At 42.7% G+C, this 22,633-nt stretch overlaps 1 protein-coding gene across 10 annotated transcripts in view; it reads right to left on the reverse strand.

Annotated features, from left to right (window-relative positions):
• The window catches only part of CA2H3orf20 (chromosome A2 C3orf20 homolog), a 100,946-nt gene that overhangs the window by 36,937 nt on the left and 41,376 nt on the right, over positions 1–22,633 (reverse strand). For 8 of the 10 annotated variants that reach the window (XM_042979575.1, XM_042979577.1, XM_042979576.1 and 5 more), the window contains 3 exons: positions 17,067–17,198; positions 12,069–12,183; positions 10,465–10,717 (listed from right to left, as the gene is read on the reverse strand). In XM_042979575.1, the coding sequence (XP_042835509.1) occupies positions 10,465–10,717; positions 12,069–12,183; positions 17,067–17,198 (500 nt within the window). Of the gene's footprint in view, positions 1–10,464; positions 10,718–12,068; positions 12,184–17,066; positions 17,199–18,567; positions 18,656–22,633 lie in introns of all 10 variants that reach the window. The other 2 variants (XM_042979581.1, XM_042979578.1) reach the window with 2 other exon arrangements.

Here is a 22,633-nt window from a genome sequence, read left to right on the forward strand (position 1 = left end):
ATGTGCAAAAGATCTGAACAGACATTTTACCAAATTATGGTAAGTAAGCCCATGGAAAGATGCTCAACATCATTAGTTATTAGAGAAATGCAAATTAAAATGATAATGAGATATCACTGCACATCTATTAGAATGGGTAAAATATATAATTTTTAATGTTTATTTATTTTTGACAGAGAGACAGAGTGTGAGCAGGGGAGGATCAGAGAGAGGGAGATACAGAATCCAAAGCAGGCTCCAGGCTCCAAGCTGTCAGCACAGAGCCCGACTCAGGGCTTGAATTCATGGACCACGAGATCATGACCTGAGCTGAAGTCAGACGCTTAACCAACTGAGCCACCCAGGTGCCCCTAGAATGGGTAAAATATTTTTTTTAAAGTTGAGGATGCCAATTACTGACAAAGATTTGAAGCAACTGGAATCCTCATGCATTGCTGAGAGTAATGTACAGCTACTTGAGCAGTTTGGCAGTTTCTTATAAAGTTAAACATAGATTTACAATCTAAGAGCCAGCAATCTAGCTCTTAAGTATTTGCTTAAGTAAATTGAAAGCCCATGATCACATAAAGTTCTTGGGTATTTACAGCAATTTTATTCATAATCACCAAAAACTGAAAATATTCCAAATGTCTTTTAATAGGTGAATGGATAAATTATCTTTTTATCCATCCAGGCCATGCAATACATGCACAAAAGAGTTAACATAGAAGGCTACTATCTTTAGAAGGACCTGCTTACAAGGTTGGCCCTTTGCCGATGTCTAGAAACCTGGCACTTGAACCATTTCCTACGCTATGCCCACACTGTGTAAACAATGTGATTTATGTCGAACACCTGCTTTCCTTCTAGCAGTCTGGAATTTTGATATTTGCTAGGCAGAGAGTGTCTATGTGACTATCACTCAATAAAAACCTTGGGTTCTGAGTCTTTAATGGGCATGATTGGGCAGAGATAATGCATACATTACTACATTTTCACATTTTTCACTGCTAGAGAAAGGAGCTTGCTTGGTGCATCCCCTCACAGGAGGGAGAGAGCATAAAGAAGTCTGTGTATGGATTTATCCAGATTCTACCTATGTCTTTTACCCTTGCTGATCCTATCATGCATCCTTTCACTATAATACCTTATACATGAATGCTTCCATATGCTGAATCCCATGAGTTCTGGTAAATCTCTGAATGTGGGAGTAGTGCAGGGGCCCCCTGAAATAGAATACTACTCAGCAATAAAAAGAAATGAACTGTTGATACATGCAACAACATGAATAAATCTTCCATGCATTATGCTAAGTGAAAGAAGCTAAACTCAAAAGGCCATACACAGTACAATTCCTTTCATATGACATTTTAGAAAATACAAAACTATAGCTACAAAGAACAGGTCAGTGGTTGTTAGGGATTAAGGGTGAGTGAAGAGTTTGACTACAGAGGGGCAGCATGAGGGAATTTGTGCGTGTCGGGGGGAGGAGGTGATAAAACTGTTCTGTTGTTCTATGTCTTGGCTATGGTGGTGGTTATACAACTCCATCCATTTGTCAAAACTCATAGACTTATACACCAAAAAGAATAAAGCTTACTGTAAGTAAATTAAAAATAAATTTAGAGGAGTCCGGAAGATGGCGGCGTAGGAGGACGCTGGGCTCACCGCGCGTCCTGCTGATCACTTAGATTCCACCTACACCTGCCTAAAGAACCCAGAAAACCGCCAGAGGATTAGCAGAACGGAGTCTCCGGAGTCAAGCGCAGACTAGAGGCCCACGGAAGAGGGTAGGAAGGGTGGCGAAGCGGTGCGCGCTCCACGGACTGGCGGGAGGGAGCCGGGGCGGAGGGGCGGCTCGCCGGCCAAGCAGAGCCCCCGAGTCTGGCTGGCAAAAGCGGAGGGGCCTGACGGACTGTGTTCCGACAGCAAGCGCGACTTAGCGTCTGGGAGGTCATAAGTTAACAGCTCTGCTCAGAAAGCGGGAAGGCTGGAGGACAAAGGGAGGGAGAGCTGCTGAGCCCCCAGACGACAGAGCTCAGCTTGGCGGGGAACAAAGGCGCCAGCGCCATCTCCCCCGCCCATCCCCCAGCCAAAATCCCAAAGGGAACCAGTTCCTGCCAGGGAACTTGCTCGCGCAGCGCAAACACCAAACTCTGTGCATCTGCGGAGCCAAACCTCCGGCAGCGGATGTGACTCCCTCCCTCTGCCACAGGGCCCCTCCTGAAGTGGATCACCTAAGGAGAAGCGAGCTAAGCCTGCCCCTCCTGCCCCCGTGCACCTTGCCTACCCACCCCAGCTAATACGCCAGATCCCCAGCAACACAAGCCTGGCAGTGTGCAAGTAGCCCAGACGGGCCACGCCACCCCACAGGGAATCCCGCCCCTAGGAGAGGGGAAGAGAAGGCACACACCAGTCTGACTGTGGCCCCAGCGGTGGGCTGGGGGCAGACATCAGGTCGGACCGCGGCCCCGCCCACCAACTCCAGTTATACACCACAGCACAGGGGAAGTGCCCTGCAGGTCCTCACCACTCCAGGGACTATCCAAAATGACCAAACGGAAGGATTCCCCTCAGAAGAATCTCCAGGAAATAACAACAGCGAATGAACTGATCAAAAAGGATTTAAATAATATAACAGAAAGTGAATTTAGAATAATAGTCATAAAATTAATCGCTGGGCTTGAAAACAGTATACAGGATAGCAGAGAATCTCTTGCTACAGAGATCAAGGGACTAAGGACCAGTCACGAGGAGCTGAAAAACGCTTTAAACAAAATGCAAAACAAAATGGAAACCACGACAGCTCGGCTTGAAGAGGCAGAGGAGAGAATAGGCGAACTAGAAGATAAAGTTATGGAGAAAGAGGAAGCTGAAAGAAAGAGAGATAAAAAAATCCAGGAGTATGAGGGGAAAATTAGAGAACTAAGTGATACACTAAAAAGAAATAATATACGCATAATTGGTATCCCAGAGGAGGAAGAGAGAGGGAAAGGTGCCGAAGGGATACTGGAAGAAATAATAGCTGAGAACTTCCCTGAACTGGGGAAGGAAAAAGGCATTGAAATCCAAGAGGCACAGAGAACTCCCTTCAGACGTAACTTGAATCGATCTTCTGCACGACATATCATAGTGAAACTGGCAAAATACAAGGATAAAGAGAAAATTCTGAAAGCAGCAAGGGATAAACGTGCCCTCACATATAAAGGGAGACCTATAAGACTCGTGACTGATCTCTCCTTTGAAACTTGGCAGGCCAGAAAGGCTTGGCACGATATCTACAGTGTGCTAAACAGAAAAAATATGCAGCCGAGAATCCTTTATCCAGCAAGTCTGTCATTTAGAATAGAAGGAGAGATAAAGGTCTTCCCAAACAAACAAAAACTGAAGGAATTTGTCACCACGAAACCAGCCCTACAAGAGATCCTAAGGGGGATCCTGTGAGACAAAGTACCAGAGACATCACTACAAGCATAAAACATACAGACATCACAATGACTCTAAACCCGTATCTTTCTATAATAACACTGAATGTAAATGGATTAAATGCACCAACTAAAAGACATAGGGTATCAGAATGGATACAAAAACAAGACCCATCTATTTGCTGTCTACAAGAGACTCATTTTAGATCTGAGGACACCTTTAGATTGAGAGTGAGGGGATGGAGAACTATTTATCATGCTACTGGAAGCCAAAAGAAAGCTGGAGTAGCCATACTTATATCAGACAAACTAGACTTTAAATTAAAGGCTGTAACAAGAGATGAAGAAGGGCATTATATAATAATCACAGGGTCTATCCATCAGGAAGAGCTAACTATTATAAATGTCTATGCGCCGAATACCGGAGCCCCCAGATATATAAAACAATTACTCATAAACATAAGCAACCTTATTGATAAGAATGTGGTCATTGCAGGGGACTTTAACACCCCACTTACAGAAATGGATAGATCATCTAGACACACAGTCAATAAAGAAACAAGGGCCCTGAATGATACATTGGATCAGATGGACTTGACAGATATATTTAGAACTCTGCATCCCAAAGCAACAGAATATACTTTCTTCTCGAGTGCACATGGAACATTCTCCAAGATAGATCATATACTGGGTCACAAAACAGCCCTTCATAAGTTTACAAGAATTGAAATTATACCATGCATACTTTCAGACCACAATGCTATGAAGCTTGAAATCAACCACAGGAAAAAGTCTGGAAAACCTCCAAAAGCATGGAGGTTAAAGAACACCCTACTAACGAATGAGTGGGTCAACCAGGCAATTAGAGAAGAAATTCAAAAATATATGGAAACAAACGAAAATGAAAATACAACAATCCAAACGCTTTGGGACGCAGCGAAGGCAGTCCTGAGAGGAAAATACATTGCAATCCAGGCCTATCTCAAGAAACAAGAAAAATCCCAAATACAAAATCTAACAGCACACCTAAAGGAAATAGAAGCAGAACAGCAAAGGCAGCCTAAACCCAGCAGAAGAAGAGAAATAATAAAGATCAGAGCAGAAATAAACAATATAGAATCTAAAAAAACGGTAGAGCAGATCAACGAAACCAAGAGTTGGTTTTTTGAAAAAATAAACAAAATTGACAAACCTCTAGCCAGGCTTCTCAAAAAGAAAAGGGAGATGACCCAAATAGATAAAATCATCAATGAAAATGGAATTATTACAACCAATCCCTCAGAGATACAAACAATTATCAGGGAATACTATGAAAAATTATATGCCAACAAACTGGACAACCTGGAAGAAATGGACAAATTCCTAAACACCCACACTCTTCCAAAACTCAATCAGGAGGAAATAGAAAGCTTGAACAGACCCATAACCAGCGAAGAAATTGAATCGGTTATCAAAAATCTCCCAACAAATAAGAGTCCAGGACCAGATGGCTTCCCAGGGGAGTTCTACCAGACGTTTAAAGCAGAGATAATACCTATCCTTCTCAAGCTATTCCAAGAAATAGAAAGGGAAGGAAAACTTCCAGACTCATTCTATGAAGCCAGTATTACTTTGATTCCTAAACCAGACAGAGACCCAGTAAAAAAAGAGAACTACAGGCCAATATCTCTGATGAATATGGATGCAAAAATTCTCAATAAGATACTAGCAAATCGAATTCAACAGCATATAAAAAGAATTATTCACCATGATCAAGTGGGATTCATTCCTGGGATGCAGGGCTGGTTCAACATTCGCAAATCGATCAACGTGATACATCACATTAACAAAAAAAAAAAGAGAAGAACCATATGATCCTGTCAATCGATGCAGAAAAGGCCTTTGACAAAATCCAACACCCTTTTTTAATAAAAACCCTTGAGAAAGTCGGGATAGAAGGAACATACTTAAAGATCATAAAGGCCATTTATGAAAAGCCCACAGCTAACATCATCCTCAACGGGGAAAAACTGAGAGCTTTTTCCCTGAGATCAGGAACACGACAGGGATGCCCACTGTCACCGCTGTTGTTTAATATAGTGCTGGAAGTTCTAGCATCAGCAATCAGACAACAAAAGGAAATCAAAGGCATCCAAATTGGCAAAGATGAAGTCAAGCTTTCGCTTTTTGCAGATGACATGATATTATACATGGAAAATCCGATAGACTCCACCAAAAGTCTGCTAGAACTGATACATGAATTCAGCAAAGTTGCAGGATACAAAATCAATGTGCAGAAATCAGTTGCATTCTTATACACTAACAATGAAGCAACAGAAAGACAAATGAAGAAACTGATCCCATTCACAATTGCACCAAGAAGCATAAAATACCTAGGAATAAATCTAACCAAAGATGTAAAAGATCTGTATGCTGAAAACTATAGAAAGCTTATGCAGGTAATTGAAGAAGATATAAAGAAATGGAAAGACATTCCGTGCTCATGGATTGGAAGAATAAATATTGTCAAAATGTCAATACTACCCAAAGCTATCTACACATTCAATGCAATCCCAATCAAAATTGCACCAGCATTCTTCTCGAAACTAGAACAAGCAATCCTAAAATTCATATGGAACCACAAAAGGCCCCGAATAGCCAAAGTAATTTTGAAGAAGAAGACCAAAGCAGGAGGCATCACAATCCCGGACTTTAGCCTCTACTACAAAGCTGTCATCATCAAGACAGCATGGTATTGGCACAAAAACAGACACATAGACCAATGGAATAGAATAGAAACCCCAGAACTAGACCCACAAACGTATGGCCAACTAATCTTTGACAAAGCAGGAAAGAACATCCATTGGAAAAAAGACAGTCTCTTTAACAAATGGTGCTGGGAGAACTGGACAGCAACATGCAGAAGGTTGAAACTAGACCACTTTCTCACACCATTCACAAAAATAAACTCAAAATGGATAAAGGACCTGAATGTGAGACAGGAAACCATCAAAACCTTAGAGGAGAAAGCAGGAAAAGACCTCTCTGACCTCAGCCGTAGCAATCTCTTACTCGGCACATCCCCAAAGGCAAGGGAATTAAAAGCAAAAGTGAATTACTGGGACCTTATGAAGATAAAAAGCTTCTGCACAGCAAAGGAAACAACCAACAAAACTAAAAGGCAACCAACGGAATGGGAAAAGATATTTGCAAATGACACATCGGACAAAGGGCTAGTATCCATAATCTATAAAGAGCTCATCAAACTCCACACCCGAAAAACAAATAACCCAGTGAAGAAATGGGCAGAAAACATGAATAGACACTTCTCTAAAGAAGACATCCGGATGGCCAACAGGCACATGAAAAGATGCTCAACGTCGCTCCTTATCAGGGAAATACAAATCAAAACCACACTCAGATACCACCTCACGCCAGTCAGAGTGGCCAAAATGAAGAAATCAGGGGACTATAGATGCTGGAGAGGATGTGGAGAAACAGGAACCCTCTTGCACTGTTGGTGGGAATGCAAATTGGTGCAGCCGCTCTGGAAAGCGGTGTGGAGGTTCCTCAGAAAATTAAAAATAGACCTACCCTATGACCCAGCAATAGCACTGCTAGGAATTTATCCAAGGGATACAGGAGTACTGATGCATAGGGGCACTTGTACCCCAATGTTTATAGCAGCACTCTCAACAATAGCCAAATTATGGAAAGAGCCTAAATGTCCATCAACTGATGAATGGATAAAGAAATTATGGTTTATATACACAATGGAATACTACGTGGCAATGAGAAAAAATGAAATATGGCCTTTTGTAGCAACATGGATGGAACTGGAGAGTGTGATGCTAAGTGAAATAAGCCATACAGAGAAAGACAGATACCATATGGTTTCACTCTTATGTGGATCCTGAGAAACATAACAGAAATCCATGGGGGAGGGGAAGGAAAAAAAAAAAAAAAAAGAGGTTAGAGTGGGAGAGAGCCAAAGCATAAGAGACTGTTAAAAACTGAGAACAAACTGAGGGTTGATGGGGGGTGGGAGGGAGGGCAGGGTGGGTGATGGGTATTGAGGAGGGCACCTTTTGGGATGAGCACTGGGTGTTGTATGGAAACCAATTTGACAGTAAATTTCATATATTAAAAAATTAAAAAAAAAAATAAATAAATTTAAATTGTAATATAATTAACTGCCTTTCTATATAACCAGCAACAAATTAAAAAATTAAATTAAAAACATAATTTATAACAGCAACAAAAACTACTAAAAACTTTAAAATAAACCTAATGAAAGACACATAACTCTGTGTTGAAAACTACAAACCAGAGAGAGATTAGAGAAGACATAAATAAATAAAAAGCTATACTACTCACAGATTGAAATACCACGATATTACAAAGACATTAACAATCCAGTTGAAATGCCAAGATACATTTTTTTACCAGCAAGGTGATTCTAAACCTATATGGAAATATAAACTACAAGGGACAGCAAAACAATTTAGAACAACAAAGTATTAGTACGTACTCTGCTGTATATCAATGCTTGTTATAAAGCTATGATAATTAAATGGACAGCCTGGTATTGGTAAAAGACTGGAAAAGAGGAAACAAAATAAGGAGTCCAGAAAACGTCCTCTAATTTATACACATAGAGCCCCTTAATTTGTGACAAACTTTGCACCAAAAAGCTTAGGGAAGTTACAATCTTTTCAAAAGGGGATGCTGGATCAGTAAGACAGATATAGATAACTATAGATAGATAGATATAGATATAGATATAGATATAGATATAGATATAGATATAGATATAGATATAGATATAGATGGAAAAGATTAAAAGTTGGCTCCTATTTCACATCACTACAGAAATCTCCAAGTGGAGGACAGATGTAATGTAAAAGTAAAAACAAAAAAGTTAACTAGGAAAGTTACTTTGTTGAATATTGTCATGTTCTCTGAATAGGAAAGTTCTTGAATAGGATATAAAAAGCTAATTATAAAGAAAAATATTGAAAATCGGACATTAAAATTTTCTAACTTCTGTTCCTCAATAGACACCATTACCAGAGTAAACGTAAGATCGTTTGCAACGTGTATAATGGACAAAAGTCTTGTACCCACAACATATGAAGAACTCCAAAATATAAATCAAGAAAAGGCGAATGACTAGTACAAAAACGGACAAGGGAGCTAAACAGGCACCTCATAAAAGAGAATATACAAAATGGTCAATGCACAATCAAAATGGTGCTCAACCTCGACAGTCACCAGGGAAACACACTGAAAACCCATATTGTAATTAAAATGACTGGCAATGCCAAGCATTAGTGAGGATGGGGAGCCACTGGAACTGGTGGGAGTGACACTCAATACCACCACTCTAGAATATGGGCAGTCCCACAAGAAGTGGGACATGTACCTACCACCCTAGGCCAGCAATATCACATCCAGGCATATACCAACAATAATTAAGGACACATGCTAACACTGGTGCAGTTTGCCATTACCAAAACTGTAAGCAACCCAGATATCCATTAACATTAGAATGCATAATTTGTAGTGTATTCAAAAATAGGTTATCATACAGCAATGAAAATGAGCAAAACACTGCTACACACAACTCATAATTATAATAGTTGAGCAAAAGAGGCTAGATGCCAGTTACATACTGAATACTGTAGTTCCATTTCAATAAAGTTAAAATGAACACAAACACTAATCTACAAAGCTAGAACTCTTCCCTTTGGGGAGGAAGCTGTGGGAGGGGACAAGAGGGTATTTCTAAGGAGCTGGTAATGTTCTATTTCTTGATTTGATTATAGGGTATGTTCACTTTGTGATATGCACTGAGCTATATGCACTCAGGATTTGTTCATTTTTATGTATTTTTATATATATAGAAAATATATATTAATTGATAGTATATAAAATTAAAACAGACAAATAGAAAAGACATGTATTTTATCTATTTTTTAAAGTTTAAAAACCCATAAATCTGATGGTGTCACTTGCTGTCTTAAAGTTATGGAATGATTTCCTATAACACTAACAAGGTCACCTGATATGGCTCTTGGCTACCTCTCTGTCCTCAATTTACAGCCATCTCCCCTCTTCATCAACATGCTCTTCACTGGCCTTCTTACTTTCCCTAGCACATACCTAACTTGTTCTTGTCACAGGTCTCTATACTTGCTCTATCCTCTGCCTGCTAACCCTTCCCTGTCCTTCTCTGTGCCTACCTATTTCTCGTCGTGGTTCCTCATTTATTTTCTTTAAGGTAATATAGTAAAAATTATTCTTTTTTTTCTAAATTTCTTGTCAAGTTAGCTAACATGCAGTGCATACAGTGCGCTCTTAGTTTCGGGAGTGGATTCCCATGATTCATGGCTCATATACAACACCCAGTGCTCATCCCCACAGGTGCCCTCCTCAATGCCCATCGTGGGTCCCCATTTAAATATCACCTCCTCAGAACTGCCTTCACTGACTATCTAATTTAGCACCTTCCCCAGACTTCCCAGTCACTCTCCACCCCTGGCATTAGTCAAAATTTTCCATAAAGAGCCAGATAGTAAATATTCTAGTCTTTGCAGGCCAGATGGTCTTAGTCATAATTACTCAACATTTCTGTCTTAGGGAAAGTAACTACAGGCAATATGTAAATGAGTGGGTGTGGCTATTCCAACAAAACCTTACTTATGGACCCTGATATTTAAACTTTATATCATTTCACATGTCATAAAATACTCTTCTTTTGATCTTTCCCCCCTAAGCATCTAAAAAGCTAAAAACTCTTCTTCACTTATAAAAAGGTAGGTGGTGGGGCTAGATTTGGTGAATGGCCCTACGTTGCCAACCTCTGCTTTAAGGTGACCCTGATTTACTTTCTTCCTAGCCTGTATCACTACGTAAAATGACTTCAACTCTTCTTGTATTTATTGTCTATCTTCTCACACCCCTAAAATTTCTGCTCCAAGAGGGAAGGGCCTCATCTGTCTCGTTCTTCATGGTGTGCCCACCGCCCATCACCATGTCTGACACATGGAGGCCAGAAGCAATGAAGGCCCAAGCCTACCTGGGTGTGATCATGGCTTTGGCTTGGGTCTTGATGGTCTTCCTCCGAGTGGGGCTCACAGAAACGGACCCATGCTCTTCCCTTGAAGACTCTCCAACTGAGGATTCAGGTCGGGCTGACCGAGATCGTAATAAAACGACTTCTCCTGAGTATAAACTTGGCTTGGGGCCTCGCTCGACATAGGTACCCGATTTCACCTTGGTTCGATTGCTTTGTGCCTCTTCCTTAACCGGGTATTCTATGGTGAATAGGCCTGTTAACAGAAGACATGGCTGTCACTCTCCCTCATGGCCCGGCCTTCCCTGCCCTGCTATGAGGCTCTGCACATGAGCAGCCCTTCAGCTCATCTTCCCCTCCACTCCTCCACTCTCACACACTCGCAAGCCAGGTCACCTCCCTTCTGCTGTCTGGCATAGAACTCCACCCCAGTACAGTTAGTGGATTGGTAAATGCTGGCTGAAATGTAAGAACAAATCAATCTTATTTCTACTCGTTTGTCAAGACCCAGCTGAGATCCCTCTTCTGCCAAGGAGCCTGCGTTTCATTCAGTTCTGTGTCCTCCACAGCACTCATAGAGGCTGGGTATACAATGCATCCATGCTGTTCTCTTCCCTGAGAATGCTGTTCCCTATATCTCCAGATTTAAGTAGTTTCCATCTACTTTCTTTGTTGTGTTTATTTGTATTCTTGTTTTGCTTTTCCTACTAGACTTGAAAACTTCTGAGGCCCGGGACCTTTCATTCCTTCATTCACTTACCAGATGTTTATTGGATGCTAGACATATAGAGATGACCCAAAACAGGGTTCCCTGCCTCTGAGAACTCCTAGCAGGGATACAGGGGGGATGGACAAACAAAGAACTATTCATAATGCTAGGTAGTAAGATTTATAATTAGAGCACATTTTACATATGCTGTGGGAACCCAAAGGAGCATATGACTCATTCAGCTTAGGGAACCAGGGAAGGCTTTCTGGAGGAGGAGTACAGTTGAACTGAGTCTTTAGGGATGAGGAAAAACTCCTTGGAACACAGCCCCCTGGTGCCCAGCCAGGGTGGCATGGAATGGAAGTCACTGTTCCTCTGTCCCCAGGCCCAACAGCAGGAAGAAAGTCTAGATGTGGGAACAGTTTTGAGGTCACCAGGCTGGCCCCAGGGGGAACCCTGTGGCCTAACAAGGACAGACTGGTGAGCTGGCTGCTTTTTTCCCTTCTACTGAGATTGTCCGCAAGGAGAGGAACAGGGTATACAAATGGATGACGGGAATATGGGAGAGCTGAAAGGTGAACCAGATGGGGACAGAGAGAGTTATAGAACAATGATGGGAGGTCCAGGAAAATAAGACAACCACAGGAGACACTGAGGACACATGGGACCATGCTCAGAAAACTGAAGGTGGCAAAGGCCACCACTACTTGAGACACGGCCCTGAGCAAGTACCCTTGCTTTGGGAGCCTGAACCTTGTTACCCCATCTACTGATGAGGAGGTCGCCCTGCCCACCCACCTCCCCAGGTGGTAAAAAGCTGTCCTCAGAGATGTCTTGCAGGTGACCCAGGATTTAGGAAGTTATCTGACAGGCATCACTCTACTTTTCTGCTCCTTACCTGCTGCCAACAAGACAGAATTCATAAACTGTGACACTGTCTTTTGAAACCGCTTCTTGATCCCCACTAGGGCTCGGCTCATCTTAGACATCTTGTCGTCCATGCGGGTCAGCAGCTGGGGAGAGGCCAAGGGGGAGAGCATTGTTGCCTCCCCGCCAGGAGCCCAGGAGCCATTGGCCCAGCCCACCAGCAACTAGGCCTTGCTTCAGCTTGGAGGATGTGCTGTCCCCTCTGCCTGGGACACAGCCCTCTCCCCCTGCACTCAGTGAATTCCTGCACATCAGCCCAACCTGACTCAAATGTCCCCTTGTGGGAGGACTTCCCTCCATGGAGCAAAACTGTTCCTTGCTCTCTATGTAGCCTGAAGTCAAAAGTTAGCCCTTTATGAAGTAACTGGATGCATATGAGGCTGTCTCCCCCACTGGACTGTAAGCTCTTCAAGGGCAGGGACCGGATCTTGGTCTCTTTGGTGTCTGAGTGCCTGTCATGCAGAAGGTGCTCAATTAATGCTTGTTGCATTATGAATAACTAGATAGACAAGGGCCTCTTTGGAGTCCTTGCTGCCAGTCCCCCTCTATATGCATTCCCCAGAGTCCCTTTGTCCCCTACAGCTGCCAGGACATCTCAGATGAGAAACTGTGATCAAGCTTATGTAGATTGGTTCCTGTAGGGCACAAAGGCCCAGGCCTCTTGCCTCAGTTCGGGACTACCCTGAAAGGCCATTCTGGCTCTGAGGCCCTCTGTAGGACAGTGAGGCCTTTGCTGGGGCTGCCCCACCGTTCAACCTCTACCTCTGCTACAGCATTTCAGAGGCATGTGGAATGAGGTTCAGATCTCGGAGTTCATGACAGTCGGGGTCTGACCTTTTCTCCAGGAAGCCTTTGTTGATTTCCTCAGCCAGGGGAAGTGCTCTCCATGCTAAACCAGCATAAGGGCCCATTGCTGTCCTTTCCACCCTGGGCCTGGCCATTTTGTACTTTCTTTATCTCTCAATGTGACTGGCCCCTGCAAGGCAGGATCTTTGCTTTCTATATCTCCTGCTTAATACAGAGCAGTTGCAGAAAAAATTTTCTTCAGTGGAATTGAAGCCTCAAGTAGAGAGAATGGGATGGATGGGGGACAGATTCTCTGAAGTGTGACGAAGTCAGTCTATAGATTCTTCTTTGCCTTGCAGTCAGGACTTCTGTAAAGGATGCCCCAATTAATAGCAAAGCTTCAACCATCCTTCTGGTTGTTGGCCCCAGCTGCTGCTTCTGGGCTAATTTTATTTATTTATTTGTAATTTATACTCAGCCTGCTTCCAATAAGGTTTTGAGGTGGCACTCTGGGCTAATAAAGCATTTAAATTGAGGTGTTGCCTCACTTCCAAAGTGCTGCCTTGATAGAAATATTTAGTGAAGCCTGGCTGCAGGGCTGTAAAAGCTAGGACTGCCATCCTGCCTGTCACTCTGATAGGTGGCTCCTTCCAAGGTGATGGGTATCTGGGGAAGCCATTTAATAAGCTTCTCAGTGACAGGAACTTTGTGGGAGGAGGCCACCCTAATCCCCACCCTCAGCTTTTCTAGACTGCCATGGATTTTGCTGATGAGTCATAACTAGCCCCAAACACACAGACCTAGAAAAGGTTGAATGGATTGTAAAAGTCCCAGGATGGGAGTGTGTGGAAGCCAGGCAGGCCCTTACATGTCACTATAAAGATGGGGACACTGAGTCCCAGAAAGGGAAGGGACTAGCCCAAGGCTCTATGGCCCCTTCCTAGCCTAGGCCAGCCCGCACAATCAGCAAGTATTCTCAGGGGCCCCTTGCAGCTCTGATGGTCCAAGAATCTATGATGAACCAATTTTTTGGACCTTAGGATTTCATGTAAAAATATTCCAAGATGCTTAACTTGGCAGCTAAAGTCAACATTTGAGAATTGTGTTACCTACAATAAAGTTGATATTTCCTCATTTATTGGTGTTTGTCTAGTCAGAAATCTGTGTTCTCAAACAGAAAGGGTTATTACCTTGTCACTTTTATGGCAAGTCAGTCTTCTTGGTCAATATCAATGACTATAGACTAGAACACAGCACTGTTTTCAGAAGCTGTTTTAATGTATTGGTCTGCTTATCCCTATGCTAAATGTCCCCAAGACAATTGTGCTTTTTGAGTTATGATGCCCTTTTAAATAGCTTTCCAGGTTTCTACCACACTGTCAAACTGCCTCTGTGAGCTTCCCTTATGAAGATGCCACCTTCTAGACCACATGGTCCAGCACAAATAAAATACAAGCTACACATGTGGTTGTAAACATTCCTGTAGCCACATAAAAAAGCTCTTAAAGGTGAAGTTAATCCTAGTAACTATTTTATCTAACCCAATATATCAAAAAATGATGGTTTTAACATAGAATCAAACTATTCATGAGAAATTTTTACATTTTCTTTCCATGCCAAGTCTTTGAAATGCAGCATGCATTTTCACTTATGGCCCATCTCCATCTGGGCTTGTCACATTGCAAGTGCTCAGTAGCCATCTGTGGCTTGTGGCTACCATATTAGACAGGACTCTGTCGTGGACTTCTGGATTTCTAGGTCTAGCTTCTAAGATTGCGTTTAGGTAAGACAAAATAAGACTTGAATTACTAAGGGGCTTTCCTAGTCCCAGAGGGCATGTTTGGTATTTGGACATAGAGTGACCTCTCTTGGCTTGGCTGTTCATGGGGTTCTTTAATTGCTTACATCCTGGTTCTCAGCTATGATCCAGGCTGCAGCAATTGCCAGACAAGAGGTTGCCAGGAAAATGAAGCATTATTGCAACTTTATGGGAAAGAACAATTCTCTAATACCCGTTGCCTTTGGTAAGAAAAGTAAGCTCACGTTTTTTTTTACACAACTGAAAAAGCTTTTTAAGAAATATAGACATATGACCTCATATATCGTGTGTGCTTAGTCACATAACAGCAACTTTTAGAGTAATAGCATGGAACCAAATGGGCAGGGTGGACTCATCAATAAGCATGATCATCATCTTAGCCCAGATGGAGTCAGAACCCTGGGGTTCTTTTGCTCTTTGAAGTAATGAGTGCAGCCTGAAGTCACAGGCATCTGAGTTTCCTGGGTGCTCCTATGAGGCCCCTTTAACTGACACACTCTCTCCTAGTACCCCAGTGACTCCCACAGTGCCCCCTCCCTAGCACACTGCACCAATCCAGCTGGATTACAGAGGGTTGTTGAAGCTTTTGCCCCCTTCCATTAGACCAAAGATACCTTAGAGACTAGAGGGAGTGAGATTTCTTCCATTTCTACATCCCCTGCAGCCAACTTGGCACACTGCAAGTGCTAATAAATGTTTACTGAATTACTTAATGAATTAATGAAGTTGAAATCCTGCTGAAATGAAAAGGCAGTGAAAAACAGGTGCAATGCTCTCTTCCAAGAAAAACACAGGTGTTCCGTGCCTTATTCAAATAGCATGGGCCCCTAGCAAATGCCTGCCTCCATGTCTGCATGTAAAGTGAGAACTTTGGGCTGGCTTCTCCTCATGGGCTCTGTCAGCTTTGTGAGTCTATGAGCCTTGGTGGCAAATGCCCCTGCGGCACAAGAGCCTTGCTCAGCTCCAGAGAGGAACACGGGGAGGGTGAACTGCCCTCTGGATGGTCATATAACTGATCACGCAAACCTGGACACTATTGAGAGTGAAAGGGGATGCTATTAACAATTCCTCCGGGCTGGCAGGTATAAACTGGGACTGGCCCTGGGGAAACTGGGAGGTGTGGTCCTCCTGCTATTGTTCCAAGGAGGCTTCCCCAGTGGAATCCCAGCAAAGCACTCTGTGCAATGCAAGTGGTCTGCTCCATTAATGAGCCCTTGGTTATCCCAGTCTCAAGGTATATGTCAACTGTTCCCTACTAGACTGTAAACACCCTCAGGGGTGTCCTCTGATCCTCTCTATCCTCTCCAATCTCGCTCCACAATGTTGACTAGGGACCAGGTACATATAAAGATCCATGAAGACACAGCAAATGGAAGAAGTGAGCTTCTAGTCTCCACTGTTTGCTCACCCACCAACAAATACTTAGTAAGTACTTAATTTGAAGCAGTCCTTGTGCTGGGGCTCTGGTGAAACAGACATCAGTAGGAACCATAGGAAATTCCCAATCTGGTAGAGAAGATAGGCTTATAAATAAAGGAGTGCTAGAATAGAGATGAGTCATGACTGGGCGGGCTGAGCAGAGGGAGAGGTAGACTCTCCTTGGGATGGGAAAGGGGGTGGTGGAGAGGGTCATCATCACACGTTGGTAGTAATTCATTCCAGTATCATCTCTCTCTCTTCTGATAACAGCGCCATGATGTTCCTGCCTCATCCATCATGCAGGTGGTATACCTGGGGCTGATCATGCCCTGGCTCTCAGGATGGACGTGACACTTGAGCCTAGCCTGTGAGAGCAACATGCGCTCCTGGCCATGGGGGCCATTTTAAGCAGAGGCAGCAATGTTGGTGTTCTATTGAAGCACTTAGGAAAGAGAAGCCCTCTTTCTCCTAGGAAGAACAAAGCTCATAGAATACCAAGCCCAGAGATGCCCATGACAATCTTGTTACCATAAGGAGAGAAACTCTCTGAGAACGAAACCAATAAAATGGAAAGCAGAGCCAAGAGATGGGAAGATCTGATGGAATCATTTGAGATCCTGGATTCACCCGTGCCTAAAGCTGCTTACTGATAGACTTTTCAGTTTACTGAGCCAATACAGTCTGTCTTTATGTTTAAGCTAATCTGCATTGGATACAATCACAATTGAAAGACTTCTAACAGGTAGAAGTTTCACGGAGAAGATGGTACTAACATCAGGTAGTGAATGATGATGGGTAGGAGTCCATTAGTCAGAGAAAGAGCTAGGGCCCTGCCTAGGGCAGGGGTGGAGGAAGAGGGGGAGCATAGGCATTGAAATATGGGGTGGCAATTCACATTGAGATACCCTGGGGTCAGGCCTGGGGACCTGGTCTGCTTTGGCTTACCCGTTTATCCTGCGCTACTCCATGCGGACAATTGTTGGCTGAAACAGAGAGTGTTATTGTCTCATTTAGGGAGGTGAAGGTGACTATGATGGAGTCCTGGCTCAGAACCGTCAGCTTAATTTGTTCATTCACCTGAAGATGAAGAAACCAATACTTAGTGGATCTCTGCTTCTATTATCCATACCCCACTCCTTACTCTCCACAAAGCATAAAATCCCTCCTGGCTTGGGACTGAGATAGCTGTAAGATCTTTCCAGTTCTTATGTTGGAATTTAGCTTTCATGGAGAAGAAAGAATGCCAGTCTCTCTTTGGGGGATTGGCAGAAAAAGTAACTGATGCCTTCCTACCCCTGCCCCTTCACTTTCCAGCCCAAGCTTGGAACCAACTGTGAAAGAGACATAGGAGTCTATAGGCGAATCAGCTTTGGTTCTAGTAGAGTTGGGTGGAAATGCAGCTTGGGTCATAAGCCTACACTATATCTGAATCAGACAACGTGTCCACCCAGGCACCAGTTCTGACTATGAACCTTGGTCTAGAGCATGCAGAGCTGCCTCAGGAAGCTGACAACATGGCAGGAGGCATCAGAATGTACCCCTCCACAGGTGGGTGGGCAGATGACAAAAGGGAACCCAGCAGGGGCTGAGCCACACATACTCAGTCTTCTCGCCTCAATCACCACATATGTCACTACTCTTCCCCTGAAGAGGAGCCAAAGGAACCTACCCACCCCCGCCCCTTTTTAAAATCACTTCCAAAAGGGTGGGATTTTCTATGTAGCAATGCCAGATAGGAACAGGGAGAGGATGAGCTGCCTTTATAGCAACTCACTCCTTTCTGAGAATTTTGTGTTCTAGAAGTAAGTCTGAGTTCTGCCTCTATTAGCAAACTACTGACCTTCTCTGAAGCTCAAATTCCTCAACAGGAAATAGGTGAAAGGCTAATATTAGGTTCAAATGAGATAAAGATTATGGAAGTGACAATGACCCATCACACACAAGAGCAGATACTGTCAGGATGTGTCAGCACAACTCCAGTGTGAGGTCCCTGGATGGTTCTTGTGTACAGAGAGTTATGTATACACAGTGGCCCTACCTATGTAGGTACCTGTGTGGTGACGTGTTCTTCCATTTTCAAAGTCCCTGACCTACATGTACCCAAGGACTCCTCTGAACTAAGCAAATACTCTTCATTTCACTTCTTCCATTTACTTCTACTATCCTACTTGTTGGCCCCAAGGTCTACACTCAATTTCCTCACCACTGAATCCCTTCCTTATACTCTGCAGTCTGAATGCTAGTACTCTCCAGCACCTAGAAAATATTTACTCCATGGCTGTCTTCCTGCCAAGCCTTTTGACATCTTCAAATTTGTTGATCACTTCCACTCAGGAAAAAACCCTACCCTCTCCTGTTCTCCTTCTAGAGACTGTAGTAGAGAGCTGTGGTTGACAGCTTAAGTGCTACAGCTGGACAGGGTTCAAATCCCAGTGTAGCTACTTACCAGAGGAGCAATTTTAGGCAAATTGGTTGGCTTCTCCGAGCCTGGGGACAGTAACAGAAGCTTTATCCTAGGGGACTGAGCAGATTTCCTGGGGTAAAACATGCACAAGTCTTAGCACAGTACAACTTTTATTTATTATCCCTGCTTCCTGGATGATTTCTCTACAAGTTCATTCACTGCTCATCTTCTTGGGAGTTCATGAGCCAGTCTATCACATATATCTGTCCTCTCTAATCTCTCACCCTTAGCGAGGATTAGGTCACAAAAGGCACTGAGCCAAATCAGCACATCTAAAACTATATTGATGTCCGATCCTTCAGACATTTCTGTTTCCACCCAAGCACATACTCCACTGTGGAGTCATCTATACTTCTCTTTCCTCTCATTTATCCCTATAGCCTGTGCCTGAATGTCACTGAATCCTTCTATTGAAATGGCTCCTTTAAAATATATTGCTGCTGCCCTTCATCGTGTCAGACCTGACTAGTAACTCCATAACCAGTCTTTGTACTATCCCATCCACTGATCTTTCCCTTACTAGTCAGCTTTCCACACAAATGCTGGACAGAGCATGCCAGCCATCAACTTAGAAACTAACCGGCTGGTTATACTATACTTCCAATATAGCTGAGTCAGCTCCCAACAGGCTGACCCTCCCACAGAACTTGAAAAAAAATACAAAAAAAAAAAAAAAAAAACCCAATGACCCAAAGGCTCTGATGAATAAACAAAAGCAGGCAAATTTTGAAGAATGAAAACTTAAAAGAAAGGGCTAGCATGGGATGAATTTCCACTCTACAGTTTTAGCCTGAAGGCAAACTGCAGTCATGGCCAAAACACTACCATCTTTCTGGCCCAGAGAACCAAAGGACTAAACCTGTGGAAATTATAATCACAAAAAAGTAAGGAAAAAATTCCAGAAGGGACAGTGCCAAAGAAATAGAGGCCCAAATCCTATGAATAAACCATCCATATCCCTGGCTAATCACTGAACCATGCATGAGTAGTGAAGACTCAAGACAGCTAACTGCTAGGGAATCAGAAAAGCTGAACTGAGATGTGAGCTCCTGCCCACCGTGGTAAGACAAAGTTTGGGACGTGAGTCTAACCAAGTTCACTGCCTGCTAAAACAAAACTGTTAACACTCTTCAGAGAAATACATCAGAATTCAGACTCCACAATCCATAGATCCTCAGATAACCTATACAATGTCAGTGATCCAAAAGTACTCAACATGTAAAGAACTAGTAAAGTGTGAGCTATTCTCAAAAATAACAGATAACCAATCCTGTCTGGTATGTCCCAGATGTTGAAATTATTAGACAAGAACTTTAAGGCAGCTAATTTAACTGTACTCAATGAAGCCAAGGAAATTATATTTGTAATAATGGAAAAAATAGGAAATCTCAGCACAGAAATAGACAATATAAAAAAAAACTTCAATGGAAATTCTAGACTGGAAAATACATATTTGAAATAAAAAAATTCACAGGATTAGATTAGCATAATAGCAGAATGAAGATGTCAGAATAAAAATCAATGAACTTGGGAGATAGACCTATAGAAATTATTCAATCTGAGAAGAGAAGAAAATAGGACAAGAAGAAAGAAGGAGTATATTGAGACAATATTAAAAGCTATTAAAAAAAACATAATTGGAGTCTGGGGGAAAAGAGAGAGATTGAGCACATTTTCCCCTAAAATAATGACAGAAGATTTCCCAAATTGGGTGAAAGACATGAATTTACAAATTCAAGTAAACCTCCAACAGAACAAAGGCAACCACACCTGGACACATCATAGTCAAACTTAGAAAATCAAATTAAAGAAGAAATCTTGAAAGCAGCTAGAGAAAATGAACAAGGATTTGACTAACTACAGAATTCTCATCATAAACTTTAGAGGATATACACAGTGGAACAGCATCTTTAAAATGTCAGAAGGAAAAAAAAAATTCTGTTAACCCAGAATTCCACACCCAGCAAAGATATCCTTTCATAAAGATATTTTTTCATATTAAAGCAAACAGAATTTGTTGCCAGCAGATCTGCACACTTCAATAAATACTAAGGGAACTTATTCAGGCTGAAGAGAAATTATACTATGGGGAAACTTGGATTTTCAGAGGAATGCAAAACCCTGGAAATGGTGAATATCTGGGTGAAAACAAACTGTCCAATGCAGTCTGCAAGACAATAAGCAAATTCCTCAGCCTAACATCCAATACCTCTTACCTCCACCCCACAGAAGATACACCTCCTGCTCCCTCTTTCTTTTACAAGAAGCACCTGTGAACTTTTTATTTTAATAAAAAAATTTTTTAATGTTTATTTTTGAGAAAGAAAGAGACAGAAAGACAGGACATGAGTGGGGGAGGGGCAGAGAGAGAGGGAGACGCAGAATCTGAAGCAGGCTCCAAGGCTCTGAGCTGTCAGCACAGAGCCCGACGTGGGACTCAAACTCACAAACTGTGAGATCATGACCTGAGCCGAAGTCAGATGCTTAACTGACAGAGCCACCCAGGTGCCCCAAGAAGCACCTGTGATGCCATACAGAGTCCCAACTCCAAGTCTTTACAGATGCTATTCCTTCTACTCAGAATACTCTCCCTTCCTTCTATCTACATGAATCATATGCACACATGTTCACATTACAATTTCAAGGGACACCTCATCTTTCAGACCACTCCTGACTGCACTAGCCCTTGTTATGCATTTCTAGATGCAGCTCCAGGGGACAGAACAATGAACAGAACTACACTGCCAAAACACTTTAGTGATGTCAAAGCAACTTCCCCGCCATTATTTTATTTAGTTCTCACAAAAGCACTTTGTATTGATGAGGCAACCAATACTCAGGAGCTGAGTGATTTTCACAAAGCTTCACAGCCAGAGTCGGCAAGGCTGGCACTACACATGGCTTCTTAGACTCTCATTCCAGCTCTCTGTCCACTTGGTCACACTGATACATAAAACATGGTGCCTGTCTGCCACCAATTTATAATCTTTATGGATTATAAACTTTTCATAGAGCTGGAAAAAGTTTAATATTAAGGCAACAATTCAATATACCCCTAGATTGACAATCTCAGACCTGGCCAAGCATCAGAAGTACTTGTGACAACTACAGAAATCTAGCATTCTTGACAGACCACCTGAATCAGAATCTCTCTGAGGCTATGCCTGGGGATCTGCATTTTTTAAAGTTCCATAGGTGGTTCTGATAAGCAACCAGAGCTGAGGACCTCTTCACTGCATGACTAATTATCAAATAACTAACCCAGACTGTGAGTACTATGAGAAGAGACAAATGGATGTGGGCTGCAGTGCCATGATGGAGGGGAGGTATGAGCAGGGCTGTGAAGGAGGGGAAATTTGGATTGGTAGAGAGAGGAGGGAGAACACTTCAGGTCTATTCCCTAATAGGAAAGATGAGATATATTTAAGAGATTGAATGTTTCTGAGCAGAGGTGTGATCTATGGGAATTAGGATGCAAGGATGAGAATCCAGTGGCCAATTTAGAGGATGAACAGGAAGGGCACAAGACAGACAATTAGGGGTAGGGTGCCTGAGCCCCACCGCATACTCCTAGAGTACTTCTGTCCATAATCCTTACCTTGAGGCTCTAAATATCAGGCCACCTTGAGTGTATTCTATGTTCTGTGATCTTTCTCTGAATTCCAACCCTATGAGCTTGTTTCTTCTCTCTCAAAGCCCTTATTCGTCTCTATCCTGTGTTCTTATTACTCTCCTGGACTTTGGGATTCCTTGGGGGGCTTTGCTGATCTTTCTACCCCCAGATCAGTGATTATCGATCAATAACAACTTTCTCCTCCAGGGGACATGTGGCAATGTGTGGAGATATTTTTGGTTGTCACAGTTTGGGGAGTGGGTAGTACTGGCATCTGATGGATGCTGATAAATATCCTACAATGCATAGTTATAACAAAGACTTATCTATCCCAAAATGCCAGTTCTGCCAAGGATGAGAAAGTCTGCTCTAGATAAAGTAACAAGCACATTTAGTTGCTTTATTAATAAATTAGATTTATCATTATTATTTAGT

This window comes from Panthera tigris, chromosome A2 (genome assembly GCF_018350195.1).
Source record: "Panthera tigris isolate Pti1 chromosome A2, P.tigris_Pti1_mat1.1, whole genome shotgun sequence".
Classification (NCBI taxonomy): Eukaryota; Metazoa; Chordata; class Mammalia; order Carnivora; family Felidae; genus Panthera; species Panthera tigris.